The 20,483-nt window shown below is 35.2% G+C and overlaps 1 protein-coding gene across 3 annotated transcripts in view; it reads left to right on the top strand.

The window, feature by feature from the left end:
• Nucleotides 1-20,271, top strand: part of HIPK3 (homeodomain interacting protein kinase 3) — a 96,961-nt gene extending 76,690 nt beyond the window's left edge. For 2 of the 3 annotated variants that reach the window (XM_061201566.1, XM_061201565.1), the window contains exons 4-17: nucleotides 2,994-3,113; nucleotides 4,027-4,113; nucleotides 4,606-4,790; nucleotides 5,862-6,021; nucleotides 6,433-6,556; nucleotides 10,955-11,076; nucleotides 11,716-11,840; nucleotides 11,932-12,093; nucleotides 12,251-12,313; nucleotides 12,605-12,901; nucleotides 13,212-13,352; nucleotides 14,849-15,084; nucleotides 15,368-15,495; nucleotides 16,351-20,271. In XM_061201566.1, coding sequence (XP_061057549.1) covers nucleotides 2,994-3,113; nucleotides 4,027-4,113; nucleotides 4,606-4,790; nucleotides 5,862-6,021; nucleotides 6,433-6,556; nucleotides 10,955-11,076; nucleotides 11,716-11,840; nucleotides 11,932-12,093; nucleotides 12,251-12,313; nucleotides 12,605-12,901; nucleotides 13,212-13,352; nucleotides 14,849-15,084; nucleotides 15,368-15,495; nucleotides 16,351-16,827 — 2,427 coding nt within the window. In that variant the 3' untranslated portion in view covers nucleotides 16,828-20,271. The remainder of the gene's footprint in view (nucleotides 1-2,993; nucleotides 3,114-4,026; nucleotides 4,114-4,605; nucleotides 4,791-5,861; nucleotides 6,022-6,432; nucleotides 6,557-10,954; nucleotides 11,077-11,715; nucleotides 11,841-11,931; nucleotides 12,094-12,250; nucleotides 12,314-12,604; nucleotides 12,902-13,211; nucleotides 13,353-14,848; nucleotides 15,085-15,367; nucleotides 15,496-16,350) is intronic. The other variant, XM_061201567.1, reaches the window with a different exon arrangement.
• Nucleotides 20,272-20,483: the final 212 nt, after the last annotated feature.

Here is a 20,483-nt window from a genome sequence, read left to right on the forward strand (position 1 = left end):
TAATTGCAGATTATGTGCTTAAATATTTATTCTACTGAATTTTTTGAATAAATTTTGAAGATTGGCAACATATTTTATTGTTCTGCATAGCTTTAGCATCTGACACATAATAAATGCCCTGTGTATGTTTGTTGAAATTGAATTGTTGAGCACCTTTCTTACCATCTGTGATACTCTGATGCAACATCGAGGTACTAAGCTCTTAGTACTTTTCATTTTCTGTTTCCATAAAACAAGGAACTCAGGCACTTGGGGGATGTGGGGTGAGGGGGAGGTACTGCACTTTAATGTAATGAAACTAATTTGTAAGGTGGAGATTTTAGTTATCATTTCATGTAAAATTGGGGATACAAATATGCATGAACATAGACTCTGTTGTTAGGAGGGGCATAGTCTAGCAGGGAAAACTGACGTGTAAAAATAATTGTAATGTAGTATTATAAAATGCATTAAAATTTTTATGTTCTAGGTGTGATGGTAGCACAGAGGAAGGTGATTGCCTCTGTTTTGGATGGTTAGGCCTAGCTTTACAGAGAAGTTCTTGAATTGAGTCTTGAAGGAGGAACAGTAAAATCTGCCACATGGATTTGGTGAAGTGGCAGGGAGGAGAGTAAGGAGGGAGAGGAACAGGGATGTTGATAAGTAGGGGTTAGAGAGCAATCTAGGAAAGAGAAACTAACCCATGCAAGCTTTAGCAGGTGCTAGAGGGGGCTGGAGTACAGGAGCATGTAAAGAGCCAGGAAGAGATAAAGCTGGAGGGCCTGTGTGCCATGTTTAGAGATTTGGAATCCATCCTGTAGGCAGTAAAGTAATTTTATACAGTGGAGTAATAATCAGATTTGCATTTTATTAAAATGGCTGTTAGCAATTTTTTTTTTTTGGTTAGCAATTTCTTGTTCTTAGCAATGTGAATAATGAATTGGGAGTGAGTGGATGGGGTCATTAGGGAGGCAGGTAGACTAATTAGGAGGCTTGTGAGATTGTATAACTCAGAATTGAAGAAGACCTGAAAGAGGAATGGAGAGGAGAGACAGTTATGAAAAATACCAATGAGGTAAAATTGTTACGGTTTTGGATGTTGGGTGATGAGGGCGAGGTAATTGTTGGGCATAAATTTCAGGTTTCTGATTCGGGTGGTTGGTGGTGGTCTCCAAAGGGGGAAATACATGAGGATTAACAGGTTTAAGGAAAATCAGTTTAGAATATGTTCACTTCGAGGTACCTAAAGGCCTGCCAGATGGAGAGTATCAGCAAGCAGTTGGATCTACAGCTCCAGAGCTAGAGATAAATATTTAGACATAGAATTAGAGATAAAACTATGGGCACGTGGGGCTTGTAGAGGGAAAGAAGGTAGGTAAAACTCTAGACTGCAATGCCATATAACAAATGGAGGAAGGCAATTAAAGAGTGCCAAGAAGTAGGAAGAGAAATAGAAAAGAATGATGTGGAAATGAAAGGAACAGAGTTTTCAAGTTATTCACTTGAAAATAGCCAATAGCGTTGAAGTAAGATAAGGATTAATATGTGACTGTTAAATGTGTCAGTTAATAACAGGACATTATCATTTCGTGAGAGTAATAGTAAAATTCCAGTTGTTGTGTGTTGAGGTTAGAATGGAAAGTAAAATATAGACCACTATTTTAAGGCTTTTAACTGAATGAGGAAAGTGTTTTAAATAGTTAAGGGAGTTTTTTGGGTTTTTTTGTTGTTTTTAGGCTGGAAGGTATTAAACATTTTTGTAGATCGAGGGCAAAAATCTCATACAGAGGAAGAAATAGAAGATGCAGGAGAGGATGGACTAGTTGTATTTGAAGTTTAAAAAAAGAATCCTGTGTTCTCAAACACAATTTCAAGGGGTTAAGCCTCTGTTTATTCCCTGTGCTGCCCAGTTGTTGATCTGGGGAACAGATATTTGAGGGCCAACTATGTACCAGACACTGTCATGGGTGTACGTGTAAGAAAACAAAACAAAGTTCTTCCCTTCATGAAACTTAGATTCTACTGCAGAATGGGGTAAGAAAATACAAAGTAAATGTACAGAATATCAGATGATAAAAAGCACAGTAGAGAAAAATACAACAGAATAAGTAGAGATAGGGGTACTGAGCAGGGGAGAGCTTGTTTGTATTTATTAGTGGGGCATGAAAGGCCTCATGAATAAGGTAACATTTGAGCTGAGAGCTGAAGGAAGTGAAGCACTAGCCATACAGATGTCTGGGGGAACAGTGTTCAAACAGAAGGATGTTAAGTTCAGAGACCCTGAGACTGGAGCTTTTCAATGTCCTCCTGAGAGAGCTCATCTACACCTTTGTCCTCCTCTACTGACTCAAGCACACATATGCTAGGGACATAGACGCATCCCCTCCAATGCTCCTATAACCCTAATTCACCACGTCAGCTTGTCACTAAGTCAAGTAACTTGTCAGTTGCCTGTGTAGATTTCTCCAGTTTCTCCAGTGGTTTCCCAGTATTACCTCTCGGAGTAAAATCCAAACTTCTTAACTTACTGATAAAGCCCTTTGCCTGCTAGGTCAATTTCGTCTCTTGCCATTTCTCCCTTAGTGAACTTCAGTCTCTGAATGTGTGGATGTATTCTTTTTATTTTCCATATTTACTCATATTATAGCCTTAGCATAAATCATAACAATTCAGATTTTTTCCCATTCCTTCAGGGCTAACAAACTGTTTGTTCTTTTTGACCCAACTTGAGCATCACCTCATCTGGAACTTTATATGACTACAATTATTTTCTGTGTCTCTTCTTTGCCTTTCCATAAGGCATGTATTTATTATACCTGTGTTATATCAATATATATTACACTGTATTATAATTGCTTACTTCTGTGTTCCCCACTAGACTGATTTCTTAGGGCACACACTGTACATCATTTAATTCTTGACCTAACATCTAGCTTAGTGTCTGATATAGTTGTTCAATAAATATCTTAATGCAATAAAAGAATAACTCTTCTGTTTTGTAAATTATTTTTCAGATTCGATACATTTCTCAGACTCAAGGTTTACCAGGAGAACAGTTGTTAAATGTGGGTACAAAATCCACAAGATTTTTTTGCAGAGAAACAGATATCTCTCATTCTGGTTGGAGATTAAAGGTAATTCATTAAAAAAAATATTTAGAAAAACATTTTCTAAGATGCCTCATGTTCACAGATAATACACTCTGTGCCTATTTTTCTTTCATTGCATTTTTTTCTTCTTTTGAATTTTCATTTTTGACAGTCCCCCTCCCCCACCCCCCCTTTTAACGAGGAGAGTCCTTTCTGAATACCTTAGCTCATTCTCTAACCTGGCAACACAATTACTAACTCACTTTAAATAGTTTTAAAATTTTTTATGTGTATCATTTTGTGTTTATCTTTCCTGCCCAGTTCTACATTTATTAAGCTTTATAGGACAGGGATTGAATCTAACCACTTACTACATAACCCAAGTACCTAATTTATTCCTAGGATTAGTAAATCTTTAATGATTAACTTTAGTTATTTTGTTAAGGAATTTATCTATATGTGTAATATTTTTTGATCTGAACCTGAACTTCTCATTTTTTGTATACTTCTAAAAAGTTACATTTAAAAAAAATTTTATTTTATTTATTTATTTTTGGCTGCATTGGGTCCACTCTTTGTTGCGGTGAGTGGGCTTCTCATTGCAGTGGCTTCTCGTTGGGGAGCACGGGCTCTAGGCGCGTCGGCTTCAGTAGTTGTGGCTCACGGGCTCTAGAGCGCAGGCTCAGTAGTTGTGGCGCACAGGCTTAGTTCCTCCGCAGCATGTGGGATCCTCCTGGACCAGGGCTCAAACCCATGTCCCCTGCCTTGGCAGGTGGATTCTTAACCACTGCACCACCAGGGAAGTCCCAAAATTACATTTTTGATAGTTATTCTTTTGAAACTACTACTTGCCTTAGAATATTCAATATATTAGGCTAAATGTGCCAGAATTGAAGAAATAAAGAATTTACAAATGGTGGGTAATAAGATATTTTCCTTCTCTGATATATTCGATAAGACACTGGAAGAACATGAGGCTGAGACAGGAATGAAGTCTAAAGAAGCCAGAAAGTACATATTCAACAGTCTGGATGATATAGTGCATGTGAGTACTGCAGTCACATTTGTCAATCTTATGCTTAAGTTGGTGGACTTGAATGCCAAGAATGCCAAAACACGTTAATCATTTTCTACATGACGTAGAGTGCTTGCTGTTTTTAAGCTTTTCAAACAAAATTGATTCTAAGGTTTCAGGAACTAAATTGCATTCATCTTTATCAAATATTTAATTTGTATTATTCAAGTATTTTCTTTAAAAAGGAAAACTCTAACAGACATGTTTCTTTTCCTTACATCTCTCTAGAAGTGGATATTTGTTTAGTTAAAAAAAATTTTTTTTCCTGCTTTGAATGCTCTTTGGTACCTCAAAATATTTTTGAGGATTTGTTAACCTCAATTGTTCTTTCTTATTTCAAAATAATTGTAGTTCTTTGTTCTTTCCTGTGTTGTGGGCTTTTTTTGTAAACTGTGAGGCTTTAACATATACTACCTTGTATGGCTTATTTTTATTCGATGACTTGAAATTTTGATTTTGCAGGTGAACACAGTGATGGATTTGGAAGGAAGTGATCTTTTGGCTGAGAAAGCTGATAGAAGAGAATTTGTTAGTCTGTTGAAAAAAATGTTGCTGATTGATGCAGATTTAAGAATTACTCCAGCAGAGACTTTGAACCATGCTTTTGTTAATATGAAACATCTTCTAGATTTCCCGCATAGCAACCAGTATGTTACTCTAAAATCTTTTTAAATGATTCTGGAGAAATGATAATGCTGTTTGTGGTAAACCAGTGTGTTAGAAAAATGATTCAATTTCTTCATTAAATATAAGTAAACTGAGTAAAAAGAGGTTAAGCTAACTTGGCCAAGTTCACATAGACAGTAAATTGCAGAGTAGAAATAGAATGCAAATCTAAATCACATTCCAATGTTCTTTTTCCAAAATAGCATACTGAGAATGACTGAGTGATGTCGTTTTACATGACATTCTTACCTTAATAACCAGGCATATTTATAGTTAAAGGAACTGTTAAGTTGTTCCTCCCTCAATTTTGAGTCCTGCAAGCTCCATTTTCAATTTCCTTTCACAGCATTTGCTTTTCTTGTCCCCCTTCTTTCCCCTCTGTGTTGTGGAAGGAAAGGAGGTTTTTTTTATGGGTTAGTAGAGAAGAGTATATGCCCAAATTAAGAAGGACTTAGAAGAGTTACCTTAGGCAAATCTTGTGAATTCTTTGAACCCCAGTCCTCTTTTTTATAGGCTGAAGAGAGTAAAGTAAGTGACTTAAAATAGCTTCTTTTAATATTTTAAAAATATTGAATGAAGGAGGTAAAGGAACAAACTGATATTCGTTATTGTGAATTACAATTAAAATAGATGTTTTTATAAAGCCCAACTAGTCTCCACACCCCCAGTACTTAAAAATGTCTAATGGTTTCTGTATATAAGCACTTTGAAAATAACGTAGTAACCACATACATGGTGCCATTAATTTAGGGATGTGGAGATCTAGAAGTTTAGAAAAAAACTGTTTAGGGTAGGGGTCATAAAATTATAACCAAAAAGTGCTCACTATTGCTTTGCTGTCTCAAGAAAATATTCCAGATACAAGTATATACTTCTGCTTGCTTTGAAATTTGATCTTACAGGATTTCCTGGTAGAAATACTATTGGAAATATGCAGATTAAGTGCAAGCCATAGACTTTTTTTTTCCTTTTGGAAATAATTTTTAATCTTAAACTACTCTAAACATTAAAAAAAATAATATTACAATTACCTTTCGGTTTTTCTTTTGCAGTGTAAAGTCCTGTTTTCATATTATGGATATTTGTAAGTCCCATCCGAATTCATGTGACACAAATAATCACAATAAAACTTCACTCTTGAGACCAGTTGCTCCAAGCAGTACTGCTAATCTGACAGCAAATTTTACTAAAATTGGCACATTAAGAAGTCAGGTAAGAACTTATAGTATTTGATAATTTATGCTCCTCTTTTTTTTTTTAAATGATTACTCATTTGCTTTTGAAATATGCAGAAGTTTCCATGTCAGCAGTTAGAAGTTCCAGTGCTGATGAAGTCTTACTATGGCTGTTCTGTTAAATCTCTAATATTTCAGGGTAACAGTTGGAGCATATCTACTCAAATCCATTTTTTTCCTTCACCTTGTATTCTTTCAGTATGATCTACCTGCCCTTCTATGTCTCAACTCTACAAAAAGTAGACTTCAGTAAGATCAATTTCTGGGTCCATTTTTATCATAGAATTATGATTTTTTGAAATGCATTTGATTTCTACTTATAAAGTATGTGTACAGCAATTAGAAGCCTGCTCTGTATAATGAATGCCATGTACGTCTATCGTTTCAGGCATTAACCACATCTGCTCATTCAGTTGTGCACCATGGGATTCCTCTGCAGGCTGGAACTGCTCATTTTGGTTGTGGTGATGCTTTTCAGCAGACCCTGATTATCTGTCCACCAGCTATTCAAGGTATACTTTTATTTAAATTACACTTTGAATTTAGGCATGCATTACTTTAAAATAAGTTTAGGCATCTATTCATTAAATATACTGCATGGGTTTTGCTACATTTACTGCTACATTTGAATTTAATTTAAGCAGGTCAGTAGCCTTTAGACCAGTGATACTTCTTGACTGCAGCTCCACTGTAGTCATCATTAACAAAATGGACCATATGACAGTTGTATTTCCTGTAGAGTCTAGCATGATAACATACCTTAGTGGAAATTAATGAACTTGGAAAGGTATGGATTATCCTATACTGGGTATAACTGCTCCAGATGTTCAAGTAAGTACTTATCTGCATGTCATCACTGGACATTACAGTGATTGAGAGCTCAGTTCTTTAAGTTTTGGCCAGAGGATTTCTTTCCTAAAATATTGTAGTCTTGTTCTTTACCCATAGCTTAGTTTGTTTGCTTGAAGATTGATTTTGATCAAATTGCCCTTATTTAGATAAAAATATCAAATCAAATCCTCAAGTGAGATGGTGACAGAATACCTTTGAAGATGCCATAAATTTTCACACTGAGGAACTTCTTAGTGGTAAAAGGGTGATAGCAATGAACTTTTTGACTGGAATAGCTAGCATAAAGCCCTCTTTCTTAGGTCCTTTGGTAGCGTTTTGTCCTTGCTAGGCTGTAACATCTAGTTATATCTTAAAATCAAGAGATTGATTCTAAATGGGCCCGAAATGACTCTTTGAAGCATGGTGGTAATGCTGCATAGTGTTAAGTGAGAGCTCTTGGTGCTAAGTTGGCCTGGGATCTAGTTCTCTTTCTGCTATTTGCTCTGCCATCCCAGACAAGTCTGTTAACTTGCTTCAGCCTTTGTCAAAGAAAACAGACTGAATAGATACTATCTTGATCGTTTCCAGCTGTAATATTTCTGGATTCTGAAGGTTATATTTGAAATTTTTATTTCATTTAAGGATGTGAGCAACTTTTTAAAGTTTTTATTTTAATCTTCCCCACAGTGCCTAACAAAGCACCAAGAATATATTTGTTGACTTGCTTGGCTGGTAATGAGAGATGTGAAAACATGGCAGCTCTTTAGCCACTTTGGTTCTACCAGGGTAGCTTTGGTCTGTTATCTGTGACAGTGACCCATGGCTGGTTTGGTAATAAAAATACCTATATCATATTGTCAGCACTCTTAAAGATGCTGTTGTGTTTCTTTGTTTTTCTTCAACTGTTTATTGTAAAAATTTCAAACATATAGAGAAGTTCAAAGAATAATAATATCCTTTCTTCTGGATTCAACAAGTATTAACATGTTATATTTGTTGTCTGTCTATTACACATACTGTTAATAGTAAGTCATAGACATTTTACTTCTAAATACTTGAGCATGCAAGACTGATGCTTTTTTGTTTTTCAATCAGTTACTACGTAAGTGGTATCTTGACAAATACATTTTCACTTAGATGAGTTTTTAATCTGTACTAGTAGATTCTTAGGTTCTAATGATCTCTTCTATGTATCAAAATCAGTTTTGGGGTCACCTACCTACAGTGTGGTATATTTCATCAAGATTTGGAATAGCAGGGAATTCCCTGGCGTTCCAGTGGTTAGGATTCTGGGCTTTCACTGCTGTGGGCCCGGGTTTGATCCTTGGTAGTGGAACTAAGATCCTGCAAGCCGTGCGGCACAGCTAAAAAAAAAAAAAAAAAAAATTGGAATAACGATTTTTTATTTTCAGAGCTACCTTCTGTTTGTACCAAAAGGCTTTGTGGACACATTTCTAAATACAATTGAGCATCATTCTTAAAACATTCAATGAGGTTAGGCAAATCTTTTATCTTTTTATGTAGCTTATAATTAATAAAAGGTTAGTACAAAACCTTTCTGTACATATGTTAACAACTGCAAGTGGTTCCTAACAAGGATAACAGAAAGAAAAGAAGATACTTTCAGGCTCATTAACTCATCAGATGTGAAGAACAATAGTTTTAGAATTAATAGTGAGAGAAAGCAAAATATTTGTTGGCTTAAAGAACTAACAGGTGCAGTTGCAGCAGCATAACAGGCAGGCTCTGTAATATGTTGTCTCACTGTTTCTTATCTTAGTATAGTGTCTGCTTAGAAATGAAAGCTTTCCCTCTAATCCATTTTGGCATCTCTGTAGAAAATCCCATTATTGACCTTCTTACCCCTTTACCCCATAATGTGCCAATCCATTTCAAAGAAACATATTTAAATGATTATTGGGTAGCAGTTATGGTACCATTATACTTCGTATTTTAAAATAAAATTTATGTCTCTTGTCCTTCACTTTAATTTTTTTACCTTGGGTCTACACTGTTTTAAGTTCATCATGCGTTTCGTATATTTTAGATACTATAGATATAACGTGTAGGTATAGCTATATGGATGCCACATCCCTAATATTGTGCCATGTTTAAGTACAGAAGACTTAGACAAGCTTTTAATTAACAAATTTGAGTGTAGGTTGTTGTATTTGCTAAACAAGCATTTAACATTATTTGGCAATCTGAAAAGCTACTTATTCATCCCCTCTGGATGAAAACTGCTATTTTAGAATCAAATGCATTCCAGCAAAATTCTCCTCTGTTGTACTAGAACAGTCTTTAAACGTTTTGTGTCATGCTTTCCAGGTATCAAGCAAATGTAATCAAAGATAAAAATTTTAGCTAACCTAATAAGCGTATAGAAAATTGGGATCTGAACCTACTTTTGAATTTGATTTAAAAAAAAGATTATAGGAGAATTCTTCTTGTCTTACGGCATTGATTACGAGGAGAATTTAAGGGCAATCTGTTTTGTTTGGGATTTAAGAATTTGCTCTGTGATTTCATCCTTATCAAAGTGAGGATGCTTTTTTCTCTGATGAGATTCTCTATCGCTGCAATATATCTACACAGCCTGGGTGTGCTTATATTCCATTCCTTGGAGCATTTGCTGATCAAGACATGCTTTTTGGAAAGGGTTAGAAGGTCAGTTAAAAAAAATAACTCACAGATCTTTGTAGATCTAATTCACTTGTAGCTCTTTTTTTTCTTTTTCTTTTTTTTTTAACTTTTTTTGGCCATGCGCTGCAGCACGTGGGATCTTAGTTCCCTGACCAGGGATCGAACACTCACCCCCTGCATTGGAAGCTCAGAGTCTTAATCACTGGACCGCCAGGGAAGTCCCTCACATGTAGCTCTTTAGGTGGAGCTCAGAGGGTAGAACACCCTGCCAGTAGGATAAGCACCTCTGTGAAGAAAATAAACCCAATAAAATTCTCCTTAGAATTATCACTTACAAATATTTGTGCAATAAAAAGTGTAAGGTTATTTTTCAGTAGGAAAAAAAAACAATTGTTTTTTTAAATTTTTTTTTAAATGGCTGATCACACAAGGTCACTTTTATCCAAAAACTGATTATGTTTAAATGATCTGCCAGCCCATATTGAAAGTAAGTGCTACAATAGACTGGAATTATGAAGTAGTGAATTTATTCTAGTAACTCAGCTTACTAATCTTAGGAGATATCCCTAAAATCTTGTTAGTCAAAGTTCTTAGTTGGTGTAATACTACTTTACTCTCTTAAAGTTTAGTACCATAAGACTTAATATTTGCAAGGTGCTCTTGCAATGTATGACACAGACATATTAATATTAACAGGATTAACGTGGGTAGTAATCCTGCTTTCTAATTTTCCTAGGGGGTAAGCAAAATGGAACATGTTTGTCCTGGAGTTCCAGTAGCTCTCCACTAGAAATACTAGTAGATTAAACCACAATGATAAATGCTTAGTTGTGTCATCATATTAGGCAGAAAAGTTTGTTTTTTGCTTTTCCTTTAGAGGTTGAAATGAGTGTGCCATCCTGAATTTTATTGAATCATGTAAACCATCATGGCCACTGAAGTTGAAGTTGTGATACATTCCTCCTTTGGTGACATGTATAAGATCCTATCATAGTTTTAAAGAAGAGAATACCAAGCATAGCTAAAAGCTTGTATGAAAAGATGAACATTTACCTGCTAGAGGATAAGGATGTTGAGCCAGATTCACCTTTCCGTGTCTTACCAGTGGCAGAACTTTCTAAAAGGAAAGTAAAGCTATAATAGCAAACTTTAAAAGGAATGGGAAGTTTCAAAAACAAATCATTCAACTTTGTGCATTTTAAAATGGTAGAAAGAGTAGCTTTATAACAATTTTTGGAATGATGTACCACAAGGTAGATAGACAGTATCTCACTTTCCAAGTAGATTGCTTTCTAATATTATGAAAATTTTATGCAGGGGACTTTTTCATAATCTTAATAAGAATTTTAGCAATTCATAAATTTAAGAGTTTTATAAGGTAACTCAGAGAAAAGTTTTTTTCTTTTATTTGAGAACTGTTCTTTTCTATTTCACAGGTATTCCTGCAACACATGGTAAACCCACTAGTTATTCAATAAGGGTAGATAATACAGTACCCCTTGTAACACAGGCCCCAGCCATGCAGCCACTACAGATCCGACCAGGAGTTCTTTCTCAGGTTGGTAATAATTCGTTATTTTTACATGCGTGCTGTCCTCCTTTTACTCAGGTAGAGGCACTAATCCATTTGTAATATATCAGCTGGTGCTGTTGGAAACAATGAAAATGACCTAGATGGGGATTCGATCCTTGTAGATTATTGACTTTAACTTTTATAATTATTAGAAGATTGTTACTTTTTTTTTAAATTATTGAATTTTTAAATTTTTTAAAATTTTTTAATTTTTTTAACATCTTTATTGGAGTATAATTGCTTTACAATGGTGTGTTAGTTTCTGCTTTATAACAAAGTGAATAAGTTATACATATACATACGTCCCCATATCTCTTCCCTCTTGCATCTCCCTCCCTCCCACCCTCCCTATCCCACCCCTCTAGGTGGTCACAAAGCACCGAACTGATCTCCCTGTGCGATGCGGCTGCTTCCCACTAGCTATCTATTTTACGTTTGGTAGTATATATATATCCATGCCACTCTCTCACTTTGTCCCAGCTTACCCTTCCCCCTCCCCGTATTGTCAAGTCGATTCTCTAGTAGGTCTGTGTCTTTATTCCCGTCTAGAAGATTGTTACTTTGAGTTAACTTGTATCATACTAGTTTTTCTTTTGTTTTTGGTTTTGTTTTTTGCTGCAACAGACATGGTCTGGTAGAACACAGCAGATGCTGGTACCTGCCTGGCAACACATAACACCCATGGCTCCTGCTACTACTACATTAGCTTCTGAGGGTATGGCTGGTTCACAAAGGCTCGGAGACTGGGGGTAAGTTAAAAACAAGGGTACTTCTTTGTAAATAGTTTGCAAAATAGATATGGTAAAGTAGGGATTCAATTTTTCTAAATTTTCTCCCTAGGAAAATGATTTCACACAGCAATCATTATAGCTCAGTGATGCCACAACCTCTTCTAACCAATCAGATCACCTTATCAGCCCCTCAGCCAATTAGTGTGGGCATCGCACATGTTGTGTGGCCTCAGCCTGCCACCACCAAGAAAAATAAACTGTGCCAGAACAGGTTGGTATTGATATTTTAACTTTCCTCTGCATTTTGAAAATTAATCATTAAAATAAATTTTGCATGTACACCAAAGGGTCACTCTTGTTGTATTCAAAATGACCTCTTTGATAGCTTTGTTACAAACACTAAGCCAGCTCCCTTCTCAATTTCTCAGAGGTATTTTGGTAAAACTAATGGAATGGGAGCCAGGAAGAGAGGAAATAAATGCTTTCAGTTGGTAAGATTGTCTTTATTGCCCTTTTGATTTATTATCTACCTATAATTTTAGACAATTTTAGATACTCAGATATCACATTTACCAAAAAAAAAGACCATTTGAATATATGTAAATGCAATCTACACTCATATTTCTAGAGGTATTTTATATATCACACTCATGATCTGTATGTTAGTGTGTTATAATCTTAACAAGTGAAGGTTTGCATTGTTAATTATAACAAGCTGTCTTAGAAAAATGTCATGTATATATTTTGATTATAGAAATGACACATTATTCCTTTGATTGCAGGAGTAATTCATTGCAGAATACCAATATCCCACAATCAGCATTTATTTCTCCAAAGATAGTAAATGGGAAAGATGTCGAGGAAGCAAGTTGCATAGGAACACAGGACAATCATAACTCAGAAGGAGAGGCAAGAAATTGTTGTGAAACTTCTATCAGGCAGGACTCTGATTCATCAGTTTCAGATAAACAGCGGCAAACCATCATCATCGCTGACTCCCCGAGTCCTGCGGTGAGTGTGATCACCATTAGCAGTGACACTGATGAGGAAGAGACGTCGCAGAGACATTCGCTCAGAGAGTAAGTGCCAAAAGCAGTTTCCTGTGATTTTCCTGCATCCTTAAATAATGATGATGGCACCCTCTGCTGCAGTGGAAAAGAAAAAGCTTTGTGATTTATTACTTGTCTGTTCATGTCCTTCAGAGTAAACTTCCTGAGTAGTGTTTTTTTTTTTTTTCCTGTATTATTTTCCTGTATTATGAGCTTTAGATTTTTGTCCATGTAGGTCACTCTTAACTGTTTCATATCCTTAATTAAATAATGTAAATTTTGGCTACTTGGGGAGTATGTTCTCATTTTTGACCCAATTTTCCCTTCCCTCTTTATTTAGATGCAAAGGTAATCTGGATTGTGAAGCTTGCCAGAGCACTTTGAATATTGATCGGATTTGTTCATTAAGTAGTCCTGATAGTACTCTGAGCACCAGCTCCTCAGGGCAATCCAGCCCGTCCCCTTGCAAGAGACCGAACAGGTAAAGGAATTTCAATAGCAGTACATTATAAATATTAAGTCCACTAAAAAGCCTATGTTTCTTTTGTTGTTGTTTAAATTAGTAAGTATCTGCCAGTTGACCACAGTGACTTCCCTCTTGATCATAATTTTTGAACTAGATCACCTTTTTATAAACTCAGGTTTTAAGTAGTAATTTTCTTTACTATTACAGAACAGATCTAAATGAAAAATTGAGGTTCTAATAAATGATTTTTAAAGAATCATTTGTTTTTGAAAGGGTGAAAAAGCCACATTATCAACTCCAGCTCCACAGATTACTATTGTAATTTAAATTTGGAATAAGAACATATACTTCAGCAAAATAAAAAGGAATATTTTGCATAATAAAGTAATGACCCACTGTCAGTAGAGTATTTGCTGATTTTTTTCTCTCATAGTGATTGATTTGCACGGTTTCATGCGTATTTCCTTCCTACCCTTCCCTTTGGCCAGGGACATGCGTTGCCACTAAAGTAGTGAGCTTCTCCTAATCTGCATGATGTACTAACGCATTGAGAGATGAGCCATAAAAATTTCAGTGAAATACATTTGATTTTAGCTTTTAGAAATTCTTTTTTTTAATGGAAACAAAATTTGAAAAATTTCAGCTTTAATTTTGTTCGTCTTCTCTTTTTTCCTTAGTCAGGAAATATGGTTTTGAATAGTTTGGTTATAACTAAGCTCTGTGGAAGCATAAAGAGGTATTAACACATCTTCTTCTTATAACTTGTTTATAATGTGGTTTTGAAGTTGATATTATACATACGTATATGTAAATACACACATGTAAGATGTGTATATATATAAATAAGATACAAAGATAAAAATATATAATTAAAATATACATGTAAAAAGAGATGCTTCAAATTGTTAAATATGAAGTGAGTAGTAAAACAATATAAATGCTGTAAAAATCCCAAGGAGTTGGGGGGTGGTGGGCAGGGCCCAAGGTTCAGGGGGAGAAGAGAAATAGGACTCTGGCTAGACCTTCAGCGAGGTGGGAAAGACCTTTCAGGTAACTGGTTAGTTAAAAGGACCCAAATTATCACTAAAAGCACGTATATAACATTAGACTTTAATCTGAAATATGCAAGTTGCATGCTTATATGTTTGTACATTTCGTTTCAGTTATCCAGAACAGTACTTCTTTTGTAGTGTCTTGATGAAATCTTCTGTAATTTATAAATGGGATTTTATGAAGTGCTACTAAGGATCAAGTGGGAAGGGAAAGGAGGGAAAAATAAGTGCCAAGAGGGTGTTCCTAGACAGACAGAATTAGGGTTAGCAGTCTGAAAAGAGAATTAATATGAGAGTCTAGGAAATCTATGAAAAATGTTTTTTTGATAAGGAAGAAGTTGTAATTAGGTATGAAATAGTTGAATAAGATTCTTGTCAATTTGCTGGGAGTCTGGAAGTTATTTAACTTTAGATTTAATGTTGAAAAACATTGTTCATAAAAATACTTTCTTGTTGTAGTATGTCAGATGAAGAACAGGAAAGTAGTTGTGATACTGTGGATGGCTCTCCAACATCAGACTCTTCAGGACATGACAGTCCGTTTGCAGAGAACAGTTTTGTGGCGGATACTCATCAAAACACAGAACTGGTAACCTCTGCCGACACAGAAACCAAACCAGCTGTTTGTACTGTTGTGGTGCCACCAATGGGACTAGAAAATGGATTAAATGCTGATGAGCATATGGCAAACACAGGTAAACTGAGTCCTCTCTGTTTCCCTGATTGTCCCTTAGAAGGTCTTAATTTAGGAACATTAGAGCCAAAAGTCATCTCTGAATTTCCAACCTGACCCTGCCAAATCTATTGTACAAAGGAGACATCTTCTAATATCACCCAGTCCTTGGAAACCATGAGATCTTTTCTTTTTATTTAATTTTAAGGTTCTCAAATCACTATTGTGTAAAATATCTAAAGACCTTTCTAATTTTTATATAAGAAGGAAAAAGCAGCTACTCTCTGATATTTTGTTGTTGCCAGATTCTGTATGCCAGCCATTAATAAAAGGACGATCTGCTCCTGGAAGATTAAACCAGCCTTCCGCAGTAGGTAATCGTCAGCAAAAATTGACATCAGCATTCCAGCAGCAGCATTTGAATTTCAGTCAGGTATGTTTGTGAATTTATGAGTCTTTGGGATTCAAATTCAGCAGTTTTCTAACTGGGGGGAAAAAGATTCTCACACTGTATAAAATTTTAATAAATTTTTCCCTTTTCATTATCCCAAGTGACTTAAAAAGTAATTGGCTTAATAATAGGATAATTATCAGATTATCCATGGAACTTGAATTTTTCAGAAAGATTAGGTTCTTAGGTTCTCTTAAAGTTTTTTAGTGTGTTTGTTGTCTTAGACCCTTTAAATCAGAATGCACACCAGTGCATTGATGGTTACATTTCTTGTGTGTTAATTGTGGTGATGGTGAGAGATGTCTTATTGAGTACTTGCCATCTGGTCGGCACTGTGCTTGGCAGTTGTGTTTCACTTGGGGGAAAGAAAAGACCATAGGTATTGGAGTCAGACCTGCGTTCACATCCTGGTTTTGCCAAATGCTATGTATAGTACCTTGGCCAGGTCTCTTCAACAAGTCTGGACCACAGTTAATGGGAATGATAGCTATATAACTATAATTAGAATTAAATACCGTCTCGTATGTAAAGTGTTAGTCTTACATATAATAGGTGCTCCACAAATGGTAGCTATCAGTAGTGGTAGGAATAGTGACACTACTAGCAGGGGTAGTGGCAGTGTTAATATTATAATAATATGCAGTAATACATATTAAAATGCTAATACTAATATATATATAAAATTGATCGATATTTTTCTCCACTCTATTTATACTTAGTATAAGCTAAGATCTGAGAGATCCTCTGTGGGTTATCAGTCACAGAGTATCTTGTAATTTCCCTTTCTTTTTGACTTATAAAATATGTAATTAATCTTTTTGTTTTGTTTTTGGATAGGTTCAGCACTTTGGATCTGGGCATCAAGAGTGGAATGGAAACTTTGGACATCGAAGACAGCAAGCTTATATCCCTACTAGTGTTACCAGTAATCCATTCACTCTTTCTCATGGAAGTCCTAATCACACAGCTGTGCACGCCCATCTGGCTGGAAATACGCACCTCGGAGGACAGCCTACTCTACTTCCATACCCATCATCAGCTACCCTCAGCAGTGCTGCACCAGTGGCCCACCTCTTAGCCTCTCCATGTACCTCAAGACCTATGTTACAGCATCCAACTTATAATATCTCCCATCCCAGTGGCATAGTTCACCAAGTCCCAGTGGGCATAAATCCCCGTCTGTTACCATCCCCAACCATTCATCAGACTCAGTACAAACCAATCTTCCCACCACATTCTTACATTGCAGCATCACCTGCATATACTGGATTTCCACTGAGTCCAACCAAACTCAGCCAGTATCCATATATGTGAAAATTCAGAAGAGTATATTGAGGAAGCTCAATGATAAAAACATTTGATTAAAAATAAAACATGGTATTTAATAAATATTAGCCATGGCACAAGAAAATTATTTTTGAATCATGTAGACTTGGGTGCAATTTAAACAACTTTGAGCTTTAAAAAAAACTCACTTTTAATGTGTTTTGCACATTTGGTATAATTTGTCTTTGGTCATGTTATCTTCTTATGTAGTAACTCTAGGCAGGTGACTTATGGGAGCAGAAGTCCAGTTTTGCTCCCGCTATTTTTTATAAAATTGCCTTCTAACTAGTGCAAGACACGTCTATATTTGGGAAGCCATTCTGTGTACAGATTTAGAGCAACAGATGCACATACGTCAGAATTACAGCATACAAGTGAATTGTATTATCTGTGTCTTAGTGTATAAATGTTGGGTCACTTACCTAAGAAATTGAGCTATTGTTCTTTACATTTGCATGTGTCTTTGCATGGGCACAATGTTGCCTAGACTTTGCTCTTAAATGTTGTTCTAATAATCTCAGCTGCATTGTAAACCGTTCCCACACATAGTGCCTTAAATATTTGAGGTTGTTAATGTTATTACTATATATAAATGTTGAGGACTGCAGCACTTAAAGTTCAGACTTTTTAGTTTCCTTTGATGGAGTAATGTTCATTTTTGGTTTTGTGTGGTATGATTTCAGGTTGTAGCTGTTTTTTCCTTACTAAGAGGGCAGCATGTTTGCTATAGCTGAATTCTGCTGTCTGATTTTTCAGAATGATCTAGCTTCAAGAAAAGCAAGCAGGTAGTAGTGCTTAAGAAAAATTGATTCAGTATCTAATGGATAGTTGATACCTGTCACAACACAGCATTTTATATACTGTTAAGTGAAACTGCAATACAATCTAAGTTTATTTTGGGAGTGTTTGCTGTATAATTGGATTTAATAAAATGTTTAGAGATGCAGTAGGCATGACTTTGAGTAGATAATGAAAGAAAATGCAAAATGCTCATTGATTCATGATGTGGTTTCATCCTAGCTTGGGCAAACCATGCAGTATTTAATAAATAGTAGCAGAATATTTACTATTGAAGCTTGAAAAGATGTGAGTTCTTTGTGTGCAATTTTTCATTTATGCATGTGAGAGGGTTTGTTTTGTTTTTAAGTATTTTTACATTGTAGTACTTGTTTTGCTTGTTGGTGGTGTTTGCTTATTTAATACATTCCGTCAGGGACAGAAATTACATGCTTGTTTTCCTAGGAAGTGCGTCTTGGGTTTTTCCCTCCTTTTTTTTTCTTTTTTTTTTTTTGGGTGGTGGTGGTGGTGATGTTTAAATGAAGTTGCTTTTACAGCACCAAAGACTTAATCATCCATTTCCTATATAAAAGGTAGCTACTTTTTGCATAGACCTCAAGTATATTGTAGTGTAGAGGTGGAATTTAAAGGAAGGTATTAAGCAGGCTGTGTTTTAGCTTATGGGCAAATAATAAATTGTATCATTTATCTTGAATGTATCATAGATAAGCTGCTATATAACGATTGCCACTTCAGATAGCTGTGAAATTAGGTGATTAACTAGTTGTTATTTAGCCTTCTAATTTCTGTGTAAGTCTAATTACATGAAATAGAAGTTGGGGTTTTGATTTTTTACTTTGCTTTTCTGTTTGGAGTGTCATTGTAACTACTGTATTGTAAATGATGGAAAAAAATTGCATATGTTATTTTGGGGTGTGTTATTTGCATCAGTATTTTATCTCTAATTAATGTTTGTGCTCATCACTGCATATAAAAAAAACTGGGATGTATCAATGTAACTTAATTTTTAATTTTCATACTGGCATTGTAGACACTTGAGAAAGCTGTATCTTGCAGGCTTGACTTAACTTTTTTTCCTTAAAAATCTGGAATATAATCTTATAGCATTTACTGGAATAAACAGTACAAAGCATTTGAGTGTAAAACTCCAACTGTTTTGGATTTACAGCATTTCTTTGATAAATGAATTGCATACCACTAGTACAGATCTAGTACAGCATTGACAATAAGCTAATAATGGATAAACTTTTCTTTACTCCATTAATACAAGCAGTGTTTTATTTAATAATCATCAATGAAATAAATGTGCCTGAAATTAATTTTAAAAATTACAGTATTAGATCATAAGATAAAAACCAGCAGTACATTTTTAGTCACACTGAAAATGAAGGACTTAATTTTCCCCACAAGTTTCAGTGTTTTTAGTGATCAATTCTATGCATTTTATATAAATAGAAATATATATATATATTACACATAAAAAGGAGTAGCCTAAGATTAATTTAAAAGATTATTTACAGATGGCAAATTTATGGAGTCACTATTTAAGTAAACTTGCTGCCCTCCACAGCCTTCTAATTTTATTTATCTGGTCCAGCAGTTTACTGGTATCTGCTCACTTGTTGGAGAAGAATCATTGCTGGCAGCGGATGTTCAGAAACACCAAGTGCAAAGGATTGATTGATGTTTGTACCAGGTACAAAACTGGCGCAGTTTTCTTTCTGTTCAGGGCCATGTTCACTACCCTGAAACACCGTATTTTCTGTATTTCTGTTCCAAGACTGAGATGTCTTGTTAAATTGATGGTGAATGATAAACTTCAGTGTTTTCATAATATAATAGTCCTGTTTGATAAAGGCGTACCCAAGTTAAGTACACTGCTCTTAACTGATTCTAATCACGTGCTTTTTATGTGTTTAAGAAGATAAAAAAAGATCCAAGATCCTGCTAAAGTCAAAATTTAGCATACTGACAAAAGAATTTGTACTCTTTAAAACCATTTTTACCAGTTTTCTTTGGTTTTACTGCTTTCTTAAATAAAACACTGCATGACTTCCAAGTTGCGTATTTGCATACTACTTTAATTTACAAATTATTTTTTAATCAAATATCGTGATATTTCGTTTCTTTTCCTTCAGGGTGTTTAAATATGTTACTGTAGTAGCAAAACTTTTTCATCTTAAAAATCTCTACTACTAATTTTAAAGTTGGTTTGTGTTAAGTAAAAGTTAAATCATACACTGCAAGGTGTAGGAAGATTTGTTTTAAAGAACCCAATGATATAGATTTGATTACTAAGTTTGAACTGTTAACTGTTTAACAGTTTTAGACTTGTGGCTTTCTTTCTTTGGTTTGTTTTTGCTTTTACTTCTATGCTACACTAGGTTGCCATGTAGCAATTGCACTGTGCAATATTACAATAAGGACTGGGAAAATTTTTATGGATGTAATGTCTATTACGGTTTGCGATAGTATTTCTCTCTAGTTCTCAGTGATTTAAATGTGACCAAGCCTTCTGTACTTTGTCACAAAAAGCGGGTTTTCCAGGTGACTATTTTGGTGAGTGTCAAAATAAGAATTTATGGTGTATTACTGTCGATTCACTTTGAATTAAAATATATATATTGCAGCAAACAGCTTGTTGACTTTTTTTCCACCCCAGTACTACTTACAGCATAGGGAAGGAAAAGGTTAGGAGCATTGAGTTACCTAACTTAACATCGTCGCATATAATTCTCAGAACCACCTGTGAGATATAATACTATCTTCATTGTGTAAATGAAGAAATAGGCTCAAAATATCCAGCTAAGTTGCCCAAACTCCCAGCACTAATGAGACGTGAACCA

The sequence above is a fragment of the Eubalaena glacialis genome, chromosome 10, assembly GCF_028564815.1.
Source record: "Eubalaena glacialis isolate mEubGla1 chromosome 10, mEubGla1.1.hap2.+ XY, whole genome shotgun sequence".
Classification (NCBI taxonomy): domain Eukaryota; kingdom Metazoa; phylum Chordata; class Mammalia; order Artiodactyla; family Balaenidae; genus Eubalaena; species Eubalaena glacialis.